Source organism: Aspergillus japonicus, assembly GCF_003184785.1.
Source record: "Aspergillus japonicus CBS 114.51 unplaced genomic scaffold BO86scaffold_19, whole genome shotgun sequence".
In the NCBI taxonomy this organism is placed as follows: Eukaryota; Fungi; Ascomycota; class Eurotiomycetes; order Eurotiales; family Aspergillaceae; genus Aspergillus; species Aspergillus japonicus.
The window spans coordinates 229,119-244,445 of NW_020291656.1; the positions used below are offsets into that span (position 1 = coordinate 229,119).

Genomic DNA, 15,327 nt, shown 5'->3' on the forward strand with positions numbered 1-15,327 from the left:
CTGCCGAATGGAAAATAGTTCGGATAATCCCCTCGCTGATAAAGAAGAAATTGTGCCGTCAATCTAGAATGCCGTGACGCCCGCTCTTCACCACCCTTGATCGACGTGCAGCAAGACCCGCAAGCTCTGATCAGCAATGCCTCCTCGTAGGAGAGCGCCGATTTCTGCGGCCAACTTGCGGTCCACGCAATCTGGAGAGGTAAGTTGGAGTTGGAAAGAAAGATGTCCGCGCCGTCTCTCGCCGCCCTCATTAACCTTATGCGACGATTTAGGCCGCTGCCTCTTCCAGGCCAGGAACCACCGATGCTCACAAACGCAGACGCGCCTCTCAATCCAAGCCTGCTCCGCCTCCAGAAGAGCCATCCCCCGTCGTCGAGGAACAGCCGCAAGCTTCCGATGAGGAGCATTCTCACACTTCGTACCGCCACCGAGATCCCTTCGACGCTCTTCTCGAGCCGTTCTACTACAACAAGGGCCTAACGGATCCGATCAACACTGCCAAGGATAAATGGAACCTGTTGCCAGCATTCCTCAAGGTCAAAGGTCTGGTGAAGCAGCACATCGACTCGTACAACTACCTGGTCGAGGTCCAATTGAAGAAGATCGTCGAATCCAGCTCCACAATCCGCAGCGATGTCGACCACAACTTCTACATAAAGTTTACCAACATCTACCTGGGGTTCCCGCGACGTGCAGACGAGCCGCAAGATGTCCGGGCCGATTTCTCGGAGTCCACTGTGGCCCCGCACGAATGTCGCCTTCGTGACACAACCTACGCGGCGCCCATTCAGGTCGACTTCGAGTATGTTCGTGGACGCCAAAGGGTTATGAGGAAAGGTGTGGCTATTGGAAGAATGCCGGTCATGCTTCGGAGTTCGAAGTGCGCGTTGGCGAACAAGACCCCAGCGGAGATGTCCGTTTTGAATGAGTGCCCTCTTGACCCTGGTGGCTACTTCATCGTCAATGGTACAGAGAAGGTCATCCTCGTTCAGGAGCAGTTGAGCAAAAACAGAATCATCGTCGAGACGGATCCCAAGAAAGAGATTGTCCAGGCCTCAGTCACTAGGTAACACTCTGCCGTCTTTTCCCATTCCATTCGCGGGCACTGGTACTAATTTGTTTGTGCAGTTCTTCCAACGAACGTAAATCCAAAAGTTATATCGTGTTGAAGAAGGACAAACTTTACGTGAAACACAACGTTCTCAGCGAGGACATCCCCATTGTGATCCTGCTCAAGGCCATGGGTATCCACACCGACAAAGAAATGCTCTTGCTCGTCGCCGGTGTCGATAAGGTCTATCAGGAAGATTTTGCGATCAATTTCGAAGAGGCGATCAAGCTTGGTATCTATACCCAGCAGCAGGCTCTAGACTGGATTGGCGCACGGATCAAGATCAATCGCAAGCAATCCACATATCGCCGAACTCACGTGCAAGAGGCTGTGGAAGCCATTGCTTCCGTTATCATCTCTCATATCGAAGTCAAGAACATGGATTTCCGACCTAAGGCTATCTATGTCGCCCATATGGCTCGTCGTGTTCTCATGGCCAAGAATGATGCCACTTTGGTCGACGATCGCGACTACCTCGGAAACAAGCGGTTGGAACTGGCTGGCCAGCTGTTGGCTCTGCTTTTCGAGGACCTGTTCAAGAAGTTTTGTTTCGATATCAAAATGAACATCGACAAAGTGCTGAACAAGCGGAATCGTGCTGAGGCCTTTGATGCCTATAGCGTGATTACGATGCACAGCAACCACATTACTCAAGGAATGAACCGCGCTATTTCCACCGGAAACTGGAGTTTGAAACGTTTCCGCATGGAACGTGCAGGTGTGACACATGTGCTAAGTCGTTTGAGTTATCTTGCGGCCCTGGGTATGATGACGCGTATCAGCAGTCAGTTCGAAAAGACCAGAAAGGTCAGTGGTCCCAGAGCACTGCAACCGTCCAACTTCGGTATGCTCTGTCCAGCCGATACTCCCGAGGGTGAGGCTTGTGGTCTCGTGAAGAACTTGGCACTCATGACCCATATTACAACGAATGACGAGGAGGGCCCTATCCGGAACTTGATCTTCATGCTCGGTGCTGAAGACATTTCAACGGTCGGTGGAAAGGAGCTTTATGGCCCGGGCTGCTACACGATCTCAATCAACGGTACTCCCATGGCACTCACTCGACGACCGAAATTCTTCCTCAATGCTTTCCGAAGACTCCGTCGAATGGGTCGAATCTCCGAGTTTGTCAGCATTTACATCAACCACCACCAGCGGGCTGTCCACGTAGCCACAGATGACGGAAGAATTTGCAGACCGCTTGTTATTGTTGACAACGGCAAATCTCGCGTGAAGGCCCATCATCTTGAGAAGCTGCGGGATGGTACCATGGCTTTCGACGACTTCCTTGCGCAGGGATTGGTGGAATACCTGGATGTGAACGAGGAGAACGATTCATTGATCGCTATCTACGAGAAGGATATCACTGAAACAACGACCCACCTGGAGATTGAGCCATTTACTGTTCTTGGAGCTGTCGCCGGTCTGATCCCGTATCCCCACCACAACCAGTCGCCCCGTAACACTTATCAATGTGCCATGGGTAAACAAGCAATCGGTGCGATTGCTTCGAATCAATTCTTGCGGATTGATTCCATCTTATATCTCATGGTCTACCCGCAGAAGCCGATGGTCAAGTCCCGCACGATCGAGCTGGTCAAGTACGATCAACTACCCGCTGGGCAGAATGCCACCGTTGCGGTCATGAGTTACTCAGGATACGATATTGAGGATGCCCTCGTGTTGAACAAGGGATCTGTGGATCGTGGATTCGGAAGGTGTCAGGTGTTCAAAAAATACGTCACCAATTTGAAGAGTTACTCGAACGGCACCAAGGACCGCTTGAGTGGACCGCAGTACGAGAACGATGCGCCGATTAGGAAACACGCCCTCCTCGAAAGCGATGGTCTGGCTGCTGTAGGTGAGCAGGTTAACGCCGGTGAAGTCTACATCAATAAGTCCACGCCCGACCAATCGATGTCCTCCGGGTTCGCCAGCTCTGACCCTGGCCGGCCTGTTTCTTATATGCCAACTCCCATGACCTACAAGCTTCCCGATCCTGCTTACATCGATAAGGTCATGATTTCTGTGACCGAAAACGAGAACCAGCTGGTCAAGGTCTTAACCCGACAAACACGTCGTCCCGAAGTCGGTGACAAGTTCTCCTCCCGTCACGGACAGAAGGGTGTCGTGGGTATTATCGCCGACCAAGCCGACATGCCCTTTACCGACCAAGGAATTAACCCGGATATTATCATGAATCCTCACGGTTTCCCCTCTCGAATGACAGTCGGAAAGATGTTGGAGCTTGTTGCAGGTAAAGCCGGTGTCCTGGCCGGCCACCATGGCTACGGCACTTGCTTCGGCGGCACTCCGGTTCAGGAGGCGTCTCAGATCCTGATTGACCACGGCTTCAGCTATGGTGGTAAAGACTATCTTACCTCTGGCATTACGGGCGAGGCCCTGCCATTCTACGTCTTCACTGGCCCCATCTACTACCAGAAACTCAAGCACATGGTGCAGGACAAGATGCACTCGCGTGCTCGCGGACCGCGCGCCATTCTCACCCGGCAGCCCACGGAGGGTCGTTCCCGTGACGGTGGTCTCCGTCTCGGTGAGATGGAGCGTGATTGTCTGATTGCGTACGGTACCAGTCAGCTGCTGCTGGAGCGACTGATGATCTCGTCCGACCGACACGAAATCGACGTGTGCGAGCAGTGCGGTTTCATGGGTTATCTGAACTGGTGTCAACGGTGCAAGTCCTCTCGGAGTGTTGTGAAGATGGCCATTCCGTACGCCGCCAAGCTCCTCATCCAGGAGCTGATGAGTATGAACGTGACTGCGCGACTGAAGTTGGAAGATGAGTTCCCCGAGATGAAGGGTCGGTAGATGAAAACGGTTCAGACTATCAGCATCAAAAGCACCTCTGTCAGTCTTTGATTTTTGGTGAGATCGAATAACCAAAACGGAAGGGAAAAAGTTCAGGTCATTTGAAAGACAAAAAGGGAGGCGTTCAGAGCATCATTGGGAGGCTCCTGCTTGGGAAGGGGGCTCTTGTACATAACGTTTGCATGCATAGCGCTCGGCGATGCGGTCGAATTTGAATAGAACAGTTTTGACTAAAAAGTATCTATACTTATACACACACACATATATACCGGTCATCCCACTCATCCGCCTTGACAGGCACTATCATCAGCAAGCTACTACACCCGGAGTCTAACCCCTTCCCTAAACCCCGCCCAAATACTTCTTCACGACCCCCCAATACCTCTCCGGATCAGTCCTCATATGCGACACATGCGCCGACCCATCAAACTTGACCCTCTCGACCTCCCACCCGCGCCTCTCCACCTCCTCAGCATGCCTCTCAACATCCCTCGCATCGACCACCCGATCCCCCTCGGAGTACAAATAACACCTCCGCGGCACGGTCCCCACCTCCGCCGTGCGGGACCCTCCCTTTCTTCCTCCCCGCACCACCAACCCCGCATCCAGCGTCCCCCGCCGCCCGACCATCACCCCATCAGCGCGCGGCCACACCCGCGCCAGCAACATCGACCACCCCAAGATCCCCGCGAGCGCCAGCGTCCCCAGCAGCCGCAGCACCGGGTGGGTCGGCAAGCCGACGGCCAGCGCGCGCATGCCGCCGCGGAAGGTCGACGTGCCCGGGGCGCTGTCGTAGAGCATGGCCTCGACGGCCAGCGGGCGGCCCGTGGCGGCCCGGTAGGCCTCGAGCAGATTGGCGACGGCGAAGGTGCCGCCGTTCGAGAACATGTGGATGTAGACGCGCGGGTGGGCGGAGGAGGAGCTTGGGCTTGCGTCGGCGGCGGCGGCGGCGGCCCGGAGAGCGGCGACGGCGGGTTGCTGGCGCGCGTGCTGCGTGCGGGCGGTGAAGTGCACCAGAAAGTCCAGGGAGGTCGAGAGAGTACATAGGATCGTGGCGGTCGGGTAGAGGTCCAGATAGGTCGTTAGGTATTTGGTGAGGGTGCGCGGGTGCGCGTTCATCCAGAAGGCGAGGATTATGATTTGCTCTGGGGGTTTGAGGTTGATGGTGGCGTTGGCTGGACGGTGGATGTAGACGGAGGGGGAGAGTTGGGTGAAGGCTTTGAGCGGGTTGGGGGGAGGGGTTGATGCGATGGTGGTGGAGGTGGTGGAGGGCATTGTTTCCATTGCTGTAGTGGTGTCCTCTTTAGGAATTGTATTTCCGCGGTTGAAGAGTGAGAATATGAAGAGTGAGAGTATGAAGAGTGAGGGTGGGAGAGAGGGAGGATCAAATGTTTTTGTGTAGAACGGAGGATTTGGTAGATCCTATAGAACCGAGGCAAGAAATCGGGGAGAAAATAACATTAACAATCGGGAAATTTGTTCGATATAAATTGGAAGAATACGGATTTGCGCTAGCCAGACTCTGGAATCCTTGATTATACCATCACCCGGTTTATCGACACTTGAGGGAATATTTGTGACTGGTAAATTTTCGGCTCATAAGCAATAGACTCGAGCATCACCTCAAGAGTGGATAGTCTTTGACATGGTGGCGATGCGGGTTTTATGATTACTCACTAGTCAGAAGGGATGCATGCCTCGCACCTGGGCACAAGCAATAACACGAGAAAACCCCCCGATCATAATTGGTACGAAAGCTAAACCTAAACGCCAGTCCTCGCTATGCTCTAATTTCGTCCTGCTTTTGTCCCATGCCTCAGTCTATCACTCATGAGTTTGTCATTCAAGCCCAGGAAAGTACCGAACCTAGGGCTTGCACAAGGGCTTGTATCTCAAGGCCCGTAAGACATCGCCGGACCTGCGTTGCACCGTTTCGAATTGCTCGCTGTTCTCGACTATGTCGGCGTAGCAGAGCCACTGGCGTCCTTCTTCTTGCCTCTCAACGTTTGCCCTGATCCCTGGAATCGGGGCTTGTCTCCTTCAACAACCTGCCCGGTCTCATCACGCTTCTTCACGGGCTTGATTGCGTATCCAAAGAACAGCTGATTCGGAGGCAGTCGAAGAGGCTGCGGCCCGTTTGTTCTCCTGACCGGAGGAGGATGCTGAGGGTTGGTGGCACCGGGTGTGGGAGTGGATGGTTTGGGTGTGGGGGTTTTACTGCCTTTCTTAGCGTTCAAACGCTGTCCACCGACAAGGAAATTTGACGACACAGCTCTGGCCCCGGCAGCGGCGTCGGTTGACTCGGGGGCGATAGCAGCATAGTTGATCGACTGTGCCATGGTGCCATGGGGGTGCAGTAGGCCACCGGACGGCAACTTGCCGCTCACTCCGCTGCGAGGCGTACTGGTTCCACTCGGACGTTGCGGCTCCTCGTAGCCCACCGGAGGCGCAAAGTCGACTTCAAGGTCGGTCTCGAGAACTGAAATAGCGTTGCTCTGGCCAGATGGCTTGGTTTCTAAAACCGCCATCTCGTATACCTGGTCGTTGTAGGCGAATGTGAAGACATCCCCCTTGGTCAGGCAAGAGAAATTTCGGAAGGCATTCTCCAACACGGCCTTGGGATCACTGATGTCGAGGAAACTGGTTGACTGAGCCTGCAGCTTGATGAACTGGCCCGGTGGTAGATCGGTGGATTTGACCTGAACTAGATCGCCAGGCTCCAGCAGAAGTGTTTGCATCAACTATAGCACCAACTATCAGCTTCGCGACCATGTATGGGTTGTGGCAGGAACCTACCCAGAATGGCAGGTATATCTTCCCCTCCTCCGCAATGAACTCCAAGACACCTGCATGGGTCATTCTTTCCCTAGCGCCATTGTGAAGCTCAAACAACATCGGATACGTGATATGCAGACGCGTCAGCTTGTCCAAGGCGCTAGGCGGCATGATGACCTTGCCGCCGTGGTTGACATTTTCTCTCTCTGGACCGGGCATCATCGCAACAGGGTAGCATCGGTAATATTCATCGAACCGGCGGGCGGTCCCTCCACGACGAAGCATGCTGGAGCCAAGCACCCCGTCCATCGGATCGTCCTCCCAGTAGCCGGACTGAAACTGCTCCTGATTAGTACGGGATACCTGAGTGACTGACGGCGTGAGAGCGGGGAACCCACCATGACCAACGGGAGCTAGCTATGGCGATGATTAGGAGCTGGAAGAGATATGAGTATTCGGAACAAGACTCAGTGACGCCTTGTGTTGGGTGATATGGTCGAAGGTGACGAGCAAGGGAAGAGAGGTCAAGAAGTACTGAGGTGTAGCAACAGAGCTCGAGCAGTTGTAAAGAGAGAGAGTGACGGGAGTTCAGGTACGTTCGGCCGATCAATCGGATCGCCTGCGGTGACGCAAATGGCGCGGCTCCGCTTGATTTTCCGTCCCGACCCCAGACAACGCAGTGCAGCTTCAAAATGTTTTGATTCCTACCTCTATTCGTCCCGACCTTCTGGCTCATTTGAAACAAAATATAGAGTCGACAGTATACCGCGATCCGTGATTTCCTCCACGCCTTTCTATGTCAGCCTCTCAGCCCCGCCCCAAGCGGGCAGGTGAAGACTTCACCCGTACACACCACGAGGATGAGGACGGCTCATCGACCAAGAAGCCTCGCTTTGATCTACGGAACCCCTCTGCTCTTGCTCCCGATGCACTAGAAGAGGATGCAGTCCTAGATGCCGACGAAATCGGACGCCGAGGCCAACAAGTCCGCCGCAAAGCCGTCAACTTAGACGGTTACGACTCCGACAGTGAAAATGAGGGCTTCTCAGCACGCATTGAGGCCAAGCCAAAAGCAAGCCGAGAGAAACATGATGCTGAGGACGATGACATGTTTGCTGAACTGCAGGAGGACTTTGGCGCCGAGGATATCGATGCCGATGAAGCCATGCGCAAAAACAAGAAGAACGTCCGGTTCCTGCGGGACGACGAGATAGAAGGCCAGGTTGCCTCGTCCAAGAGTGGCGGGACGGTCCACGCAGATTTTACCAAGGGGGCTGACACAATCGAGGATGAGGAGGACGAAAGTGAAAGCGAGGTCGGGGATGAAGAGCGCGCCAGACCCGACGAGGAGCTGGATGAGGAACTGGGTGCGGGTGCGAAGAAGAAGCATGCACCACTCCTAGACGCTTTCAACATGCGCACCGAACAAGAAGAAGGTCGCTTCGATGACCAAGGAAACTATGTCCGAAAGGCAGCAGATCCCGATGCGGTCTACGACACGTGGCTGCAGGGGGTCTCTAAGAAGGACATCCGACGCGCCAAGGAAGCTGCAGAGAGGCGGGAGGAAGAGCGCAAGGAGAAAGAGCGCAAAGACGATAGTGTACTCACTGCGGATGTCTTGAGAACTCTAATCACCCATATGGAACGAGGCGAAACGATCTTAGAGGCTCTGGCAAGAATAGGCAAGGGCGCTCAAAAGAAGCAAAAATGGCAGACTAATCGCAATAAAAACCGCAAAAAGCAGAGTGACGCTGCACCTGAGGATGCGGAGATGACAGAGGACGATCCAAAGGAAGTGGCCAGAAAGCGGGCTATTGAGGAGATCACCGGTGCTGCCGATATCCTCATGACTAGAGGGCAGGCAGAAATCTATGACACTGAACGTGAGATCCTTACAAGGCAGTACCGCCGCGAAACCGGCGAGGACTGGGTTGATCCTCCGTCTGCAGACTCCTCCAACTCCGTGGAAGAATCCCCTGCGATGTGGCAATTTCGGTGGTCCGATGCTCGTGACGGTGGAATCATACACGGCCCGTACGATGCTCCTACAATGGAGTCTTGGAGGAATGCAGGATATTTCGGGGAAGGAGTTGAGTTTCGCCAAACGAATGACGGCAGTCAATGGAACAGTACAGCTACCTTTGTTTGAGGCTGGCGTAACCAGTCTATGCCATGAGACGAAAATTGTATATGTAAATTAGCATCGTCGGATACCCGGGTTCTTGGGAATATTAATCTCATCATTATCATTCGAGCCTAGGCTAGGCTCACTTTTGACTAAAATCTGACCCTAAAATCAAAGTGCCCATGCATTGACTTCTCAAAAGCGCCGGCAATATCATACATCAAGCAATTGATGTGAAAACAACAAACAGATCGAGTCAAGTAGACGAGGGAGTGGCTGGATTACTCCTTGACTATCTGCGACATCTGATCACTGAAAAACAGATCCGTGCATGGCCGTCTTTGCATAACTCCAGAACGTCCGTATGAAATCAACTCTATGACAGTTCCATGGCATCGCCATTTGTGGGGGCAGTGAAGCTCACTGCACCTTGATCACCAATAAACCGCTGCTCATACGCGTTGACAAACTTGACACTCCGAGCAGGGTCGTAGAACAGGCGATAGCTGCGCTGCACGTCATCAATGCTAACTTCCTTCGCCTTGCGCTTCTGGCTGAGCAAATGAGATGTAGTGATGATGTTGCTAGCGTATCGCAGATTCGATTCTTGGCCGATTTTCGTCAAAAGTGCCAAGGCATCGGGTGAGAGATCGATCTCCTCTTCCTGTGCCCGAATAGCCAAGATCTGTCTGATCTCGTCCGCAGAGTAAGGCTGTGTGCTGACAATGACCACCCGGTCAAGGAAGTCCAAAGGCAATCCGTGCGGAGAGCTGTAGGTAGTGCCGCGGATCCGGGAGTGGCCACGGTTGCTGGCCATAATAACAATGGGTGCCAATTCCGCCTCCAGAGCACGGTTGATGTACGAGAAACATTCGATATCCAGCATATGCACCTCATCGATGAACAGAACACCGGGAATAATCTCGGCCTTGCCTTCTTCCTTCCACTCAGCCACCTTGGTGTTGATCTGATCCCTGACCTCACTCCGGATCTCGCCCGTATCACCCGAAAAGAGGGCCAAGAAACCCTGTGACCGCGAATTGATGACGTCGATTTCGTGCAGGCTAACAGTGTGTACGATCTCCTTGCGAACCTGAAGCTCACCTTCAGGACATTGCACAAATTTGGTGTCGGCGCCCATGGCATCATAATCCCGGGAGCGTGCGTAAGAACGTCCTAACTTGGTGATTTTGCCGGACGACTTGTCGATAGAAATGATGTCTCCTGCCATCACTCTCTCCTTGGTCATCGAGTCAATCATCTTCGTTCCCATATCATAGATTGTCTCCATATCCGTCGTCTTGATTGTGAGCTTTCCTTGTTTGTTTCCCTGGACAAGTCAGCATCGACATGTTGCATTGAATCAGATGAGGTCGGCATGAGTGGTAGATGAGGTGGAAAAGAGTGCTAGATGAAGTCATGAATCACGGTTTGTGAGAGATCTACTTACACCGGTCACACTTCTATCGATTTGGATCTCCACGACTTCACCCTCAATGATTTCGCTTTCCTCCTTGATGCGAACCCCAATAGACTTCCGGAAAGCTTGCGTGAGAGCCTCCGTCTTAGACATCTCCATGGAGAAGATTTCGGAAGAAGCGAGCATAGTGAAGGGAACATCCGGTCCAAGAGATTGAGCCATTCCCATGGCGATGGCTGTTTTACCCGTGCTGGGAGGCCCTGCGATCAACACAGCCCGACCAGCAATTTTACCTTCCTTCACCATCTGCAGGATGACAGCGGCGGCCTTGCGGGCCTTTTCCTGACCCACAAGACCCTGGGAGGAGGCTCTGGGCTGCAAAGAGTCGACATCAACACCGAGGCCTCGAATATGCGAATGAGCAGCAATGAGGTTCAAACCCCGGAGCTCTTTGGTCTCCGCAACGGTAGAAATTGGCTGTCGGCAGTCAGCAATGGGAAGGAAGATAACTTGGATTAGAGCAGGTGCTCGGTGTCCACTCACGGCAGCCATCGCAACTACTTGCAGACACGAAAAGTTCTTCCTGTGGATGAGTGACAAGTAGCTAGTCAATTCGATGTACCAGCCAAAACTGGTCTGCAGGCGTTGCGGAAATGCAGACTGAACGAGAAGAGCTGCGCTGGGCAGAATCGGCCAGGCCGATGGGATACCGCCCATCTCACCGCCCGGCAGAAACTGTCGATCGCGTCGGGGCCGAGCCTCTGCGATTTGGTGGCGGCCGACAGGAGATGGCTCTGCGGACTTCCAACTTCAAGGTGAATGATGGGCCTGTGATCCCAACCATTCACTGGGTCAGTCTCGACTGCTTCACGCGTCGTTTCCTCTACTCGCTGCCCCGCCTTGTTGTCTTGTTTATCGCATCCATGACAACTGGTATACAGGGCACCAGGATCCATGAACGTAAGTAGATAAGCAATTTACTCCGTACCTTTTCTGGTTTTGTCTGTACAACTTCCTTGAAATCTCCCAATGTGATGTTCACTCTCAATGATCGCTCTTTCCTCAATTCCCCATTCCCCCATTCTACCCCACTCATGGATTACATCGAATGAAAAGGCCCCCGGCTTACCAAGATCACTCGGCAGCTCTTCCCCAAACATTTGACAAATTGCCATGGAACCAGAGATCACAACTTCACGCGACCCCCGCCTGGCTCGCCCGTTCAGACCAACCGCTGCCCGCACATTGTCCGAAACGCACTCGCGACTCAGTGCACAGCCAACAAGCACGCACTCGGCTACTGAACGGGGTAATTCCAATTCTGACCACCTAATCCGCGGTGTCTCCGACCTGGTCCAAGCCGCAATCCTCGCTGCCAATAGCAAGTCGGAGAGAGACCGACTACAGAAAAGAAAGGAGGCTACCGCGACGTTATGCACAAAAGCCAGAAGCTATAACACTTTTCCATCCACTGCAGCTTTCTTCCAAAAATCTCAAGCAGATGAGGACGCGGAGCTCATACGTGTCGAGGAGACCCTCAAGAAGCATAACGCTACGTACCAAGAGCACGAAAATGCTTTGCGGCTCACACTCGGCTCGTCCCTCTTCGATTCTAGTAGATCTGAGCAGACTGACCACTTGCAGCGCGAAGTTCAGACCCCAAGAGGCGATTTGGGCAGCGCCAGGGCTGAGATCACCAAACTGCGGGACTATAATGTGACTTTAGAGCACAAATTAAAAGAGCTCCAGGACCGCGTGGCCCGGACGGAGAAAGCTTCTTCGGATCATGCAAGCACGTTAAAGAGACATGCAAATCACAACACGGAAACAAGTGAGCGCATTGCGCAACTCAGATCAGATTTGAACAAAAGATCAGATTCATCGCCTCAGAAAGAGCAGATCGATAAAATATTCCTCTCGATCTCAGGAATGGGCGCTGAACTGGAGTCTCTTCAAACCAAGAACAAACGAGACATGCAAGAGTATCGGGACTTGCTGGAAGATCTGCGTGGTGACTATGACGACAAGTTCAACAGCTTTCTCGTGGACCAAACGACACGCTATGATTCTCATTTGGAATCCTTGGAGAACAGGCTTGCAGAGGGCTCGGCACTCGGCGACAAAATCCAGCTCCAACAGATTCAAGACACTAATTATTATAGCCTTACCGAGCGGCTGGACAAACTTCAGGAATTACAGGCGATGAAAGATGATCTTGCGATGTCTGAGATGGAAGAGCTCAAAGTTCACCTGGAGCAAAGCAAGGTGGATATTTCCACGCTCAAAAGTAAGAACAGCCAACTCTGTGACGGGCTCAAGACTGTTCTCAACCAAGACAAGTCAAACTCGGATGGGCAATTTACAGCACTTGAGACAGCACTGCATACCACAGAACAGACCTTGGAGAGTGTTAGAGTAGGCCTACATTCGCTTGAGATGCGCTACAACAACCTGTCAACCGGGCCTCTAGTTAGGAGTATGGCGCAAGCTATGCAAGAAATGTACCCCGGCGCAGCACAGATGATAGATAGGATGAAGCTGCTAACAAAGCAATTCGAGCAACGTTTACCTCAACTCGATGCGAGGATAGAGAAACTGGAAAAGGCCCTGGGTTCTCGGTCGGGCGGTATGCTCAAAGTACAGAACCACCTAACTCAGCAAGTCGGGAACTTGGTCAAGCAACAGGAGGCTTTGTCGCAGTCGCTCATGCCTTTGAGAGACCCATCCACCGGAGAAATCTCGAGCACGAATGTTTCGTCAGGCCTTTTGCGAACGGTTCAAGATGAAGTCAGAGAGCTTGCATCTACCATCAGCAGTTATATAGAATCAAGGAAAACGGAGGACGAATTGTTGATGCTTAAAATGACAGAAGAGCGAGATGATCTGAGAAGTCAGAGCCAGGTTCTCACCGATGAATTGGCGAGCTTAAGCGCACAAGTCACCGAAGTACATGCTACCATGAAAGCCGATATAAAAAGGTTGCAGGCTTGTCCTGAGGAGATTCGGATTTCTCAATATAATATCCAGCAGCTCGAACAAGCTACGTCGATCCAATGGGATGACTTGGCTAAGAAGGTCAAAAAACTAGAAGAGTCTGCGAATCACTTCTCCTCTGTTCGAGAAGGCTCGGATGCCGCGTCTCAACCACCACTTCCTGCCGTAGCGAATTCGTTGCAGGGCTCGGGCAGCTCAAGACGCTCGGTGCAGGACAAGAAGCGACCTCGTGTATCTGCAATTTCTGACGGTGAAAGGGGAAGTCAGTCACGCGCTAGCTCACCGTTTTCCATCTCATCCCAGGTTGGATTGGAGTCAACACCGAACTCTGAGAGCAAGAAAGTGTACCAAAAATCCAAGAAAAAGCGCAAGCGGCTGACCGAGGAGCCTATTGTCGTTGACTAAGTTGGAAGGGACCGGACAGTCCCAGGTATTTTCGCATTCTGGCTCGATGGCGGCTATCAGCGCCTCAGCTTAAAACAAATGTGACAAACGCAACCTCCACCAGACTTTTGATTTTCGCTGGATACCTCTCGGGTTACATCTAATTCCCTTTCTCATTCGTTTTGTGTTTTGGTGAGACCTTCAAAAGCCAAAGTTGTTCTCTTACTTCTGTAACTATCCCTAGGCTCCGGTTGAGCCGGACCTAGTCAGCCTCTATCTGATTCTAGTTGATGCTTGGTCGATGCACAGTATGAAGCAACGGATGTTTGTACAGTACACTCGCGGGCCCTTGGGACTGCGCTTTGCTCAGGTCTTCCCTGGACATGGTCATTAGGACAGGCGTTTCCAGCCAGCAAATTGAATTTCATATGTATGTCTCTACATTTTTTTTTTTCGTAGCCAGAAGTCCAAAACTGCAGTTCTTTACAAGAGATGATTGCTCTAACTACCCGACTGCTGCTGTGATGTACTCGTATGCCAGTTGGCGCCGTTCCCAAAACTTCACCCAGTCGTCTTCCCGATCACCCCACAACACCCCACGCTGACTCACCCTCGTCCCCACAGAGGTCCAAGCACAGGGCCTCAATAGTTCGACATTGTTCAGAGACCACAACAGGCAGCCGCATAATACTCACTGCATCAGTTAACTCCCCCTTACAAAGCTTGGTCACGATAGCATTGTATAGTTCGACCACAGATCATATAGTTTCAGACTACCTCTCATTTTTAGAAATCCCAAGAGGTCCATACTGCATGGCATCCTGCATGTTGTCGGAAATGACAGGCACTGCTGCTGCAAGGGGTTGAGGAAACATCCGGCGGGAGATCTCATACCCGTTGGCAGACCAGTAGACAGACAGGGCAAAATCGGGAGCTTGAATTTGAGCTTGAGCTTGCTCGAAGGCGGAGAGGTGCGGAACATGCCTCAGTATTCGGAACCAACCAGCTAACCTCAGATGATCAACAACGGCAACTCTTCTCGCAATCTTTACATTGTCCAGATGGATGCACATAGTATCGAACCACTTCATGAATTTCAACATCATATGATTCAAAAGTGAACCCGCCTAGTACTTGAAAGGTTATGAAGGTAAGAACACAACCACTATTGCCGGTGGTTCTTCCCGAGCCCGCCAACAACCAACCCGAGAAGTTGTTGATCGGCCAGCCGGTCCGGCGCTAAAAACCACCTGTACTGTAAGCGTGGCCTGACTTTGGCCCTATCTTTTTCGCTTTGCCGATGGTAGGTGGTTTGATGCCGGTTAAGGTCGGCGGGAAAAAAACCACGCCTGGAGTACTCCGGGAGGAGTTGATCAAGACAAATTATATTACTCTATCTCTGGTAGTCTTTGCCAGATGAAGCTGGGTCCCCGATCTTCTCCTATAAGGCTCCGGGATAAAGTCTTTTCTCCCCTCCTTCTTTTTCCTCTTTCTCTCTCCCCTTGGGTTTTCTTTTCTTTTATCCGGTTGGCACGTGTATATCGTTGATCTATGGAAAGATCATCAAAGGTCAATTTTTTTTTTCTGATACACTCTATGAAGAGTGACTTTGTTTTTTCTTTTTCTTGATCGTGCTCTATGGTGATTCCATTCCTTGTTCGTTGCCTATCTATGCTCTATATACAAATT

General features: G+C 52.2%; 6 protein-coding genes across 6 annotated transcripts; 3 read left to right on the plus strand and 3 right to left on the minus strand.

Annotated features, from left to right (window-relative positions):
- Positions 1–62: 62 nt before the first annotated feature.
- BO86DRAFT_337476 (DNA-directed RNA polymerase III core subunit RET1) lies at positions 63–4,171 on the plus strand. The gene is made up of 3 exons (XM_025668955.1): positions 63–199; positions 273–1,066; positions 1,129–4,171. The coding sequence occupies exons 1-3, from the start codon at positions 137–139 to the stop codon at positions 3,938–3,940; spliced, it is 3,669 nt and encodes a 1,222-aa protein (XP_025528444.1). The 5' UTR covers positions 63–136; the 3' UTR covers positions 3,941–4,171.
- Positions 4,172–4,294: 123 nt separating this feature from the next.
- BO86DRAFT_298126 (uncharacterized protein) lies at positions 4,295–5,170 on the minus strand (the record flags this gene model as incomplete). The annotated part of the gene is made up of 1 exon (XM_025667427.1): positions 4,295–5,170. A coding segment is annotated over one exon (876 nt), but the record flags the coding sequence as incomplete, so codon positions are not given.
- Positions 5,171–5,895: 725 nt separating this feature from the next.
- BO86DRAFT_311505 (polyubiquitin-binding protein UFD1) lies at positions 5,896–7,024 on the minus strand (the record flags this gene model as incomplete). The annotated part of the gene is made up of 2 exons (XM_025667908.1): positions 5,896–6,681; positions 6,737–7,024. 2 exons carry the CDS (start codon positions 7,022–7,024, stop codon positions 5,896–5,898), a joined length of 1,074 nt encoding a protein of 357 aa, XP_025528446.1.
- Positions 7,025–7,511: 487 nt separating this feature from the next.
- Positions 7,512–8,948, plus strand: BO86DRAFT_360905 (GYF domain-containing protein; the record flags this gene model as incomplete). Its single annotated transcript, XM_025669832.1, has 1 exon — positions 7,512–8,948. The coding sequence occupies one exon, from the start codon at positions 7,512–7,514 to the stop codon at positions 8,862–8,864; it is 1,353 nt and encodes a 450-aa protein (XP_025528447.1). The 3' UTR covers positions 8,865–8,948.
- rvb2 (RuvB family ATP-dependent DNA helicase reptin) lies at positions 8,940–10,905 on the minus strand. The gene is made up of 3 exons (XM_025671929.1): positions 10,804–10,905; positions 10,291–10,737; positions 8,940–10,170 (listed from the first exon to the last, which is right to left on the minus strand). The coding sequence occupies exons 1-3, from the start codon at positions 10,810–10,812 to the stop codon at positions 9,217–9,219; spliced, it is 1,410 nt and encodes a 469-aa protein (XP_025528448.1). The 5' UTR covers positions 10,813–10,905; the 3' UTR covers positions 8,940–9,216.
- A 142-nt stretch (positions 10,906–11,047) lies between these two features.
- Positions 11,048–14,067, plus strand: BO86DRAFT_388724 (uncharacterized protein). The gene is made up of 2 exons (XM_025671930.1): positions 11,048–11,220; positions 11,406–14,067. Exon 2 carries the CDS (start codon positions 11,434–11,436, stop codon positions 13,657–13,659), a length of 2,226 nt encoding a protein of 741 aa, XP_025528449.1. The 5' UTR covers positions 11,048–11,220; positions 11,406–11,433; the 3' UTR covers positions 13,660–14,067.
- The last annotated feature ends 1,260 nt before the right edge of the window (positions 14,068–15,327 follow it).

What these genes read in the sequence shown, in the direction of transcription:
- BO86DRAFT_337476 (XM_025668955.1), top strand. Translation starts at nt 137, where the DNA reads ATGCCTCCTCGTAGGAGAGCGCCGATTTCTGCGGCCAACTTGCGGTCC. An exon ending in GGTCCACGCAATCTGGAGAG is followed by an intron (nt 200 to 272) that starts GTAAGTTGGAGT and finishes GCGACGATTTAG; the next exon opens with GCCGCTGCCTCTTCCAGGCC. An exon ending in GTCCAGGCCTCAGTCACTAG is followed by an intron (nt 1,067 to 1,128) that starts GTAACACTCTGC and finishes TTGTTTGTGCAG; the next exon opens with TTCTTCCAACGAACGTAAAT.
- rvb2 (XM_025671929.1), bottom strand. An exon ending in TCGATAGAAGTGTGACCGGT is followed by an intron (nt 10,171 to 10,290) that starts GTAAGTAGATCT and finishes TGACTTGTCCAG; the next exon opens with GGAAACAAACAAGGAAAGCT.
- BO86DRAFT_388724 (XM_025671930.1), top strand. Translation starts at nt 11,434, where the DNA reads ATGGAACCAGAGATCACAACTTCACGCGACCCCCGCCTGGCTCGCCCG.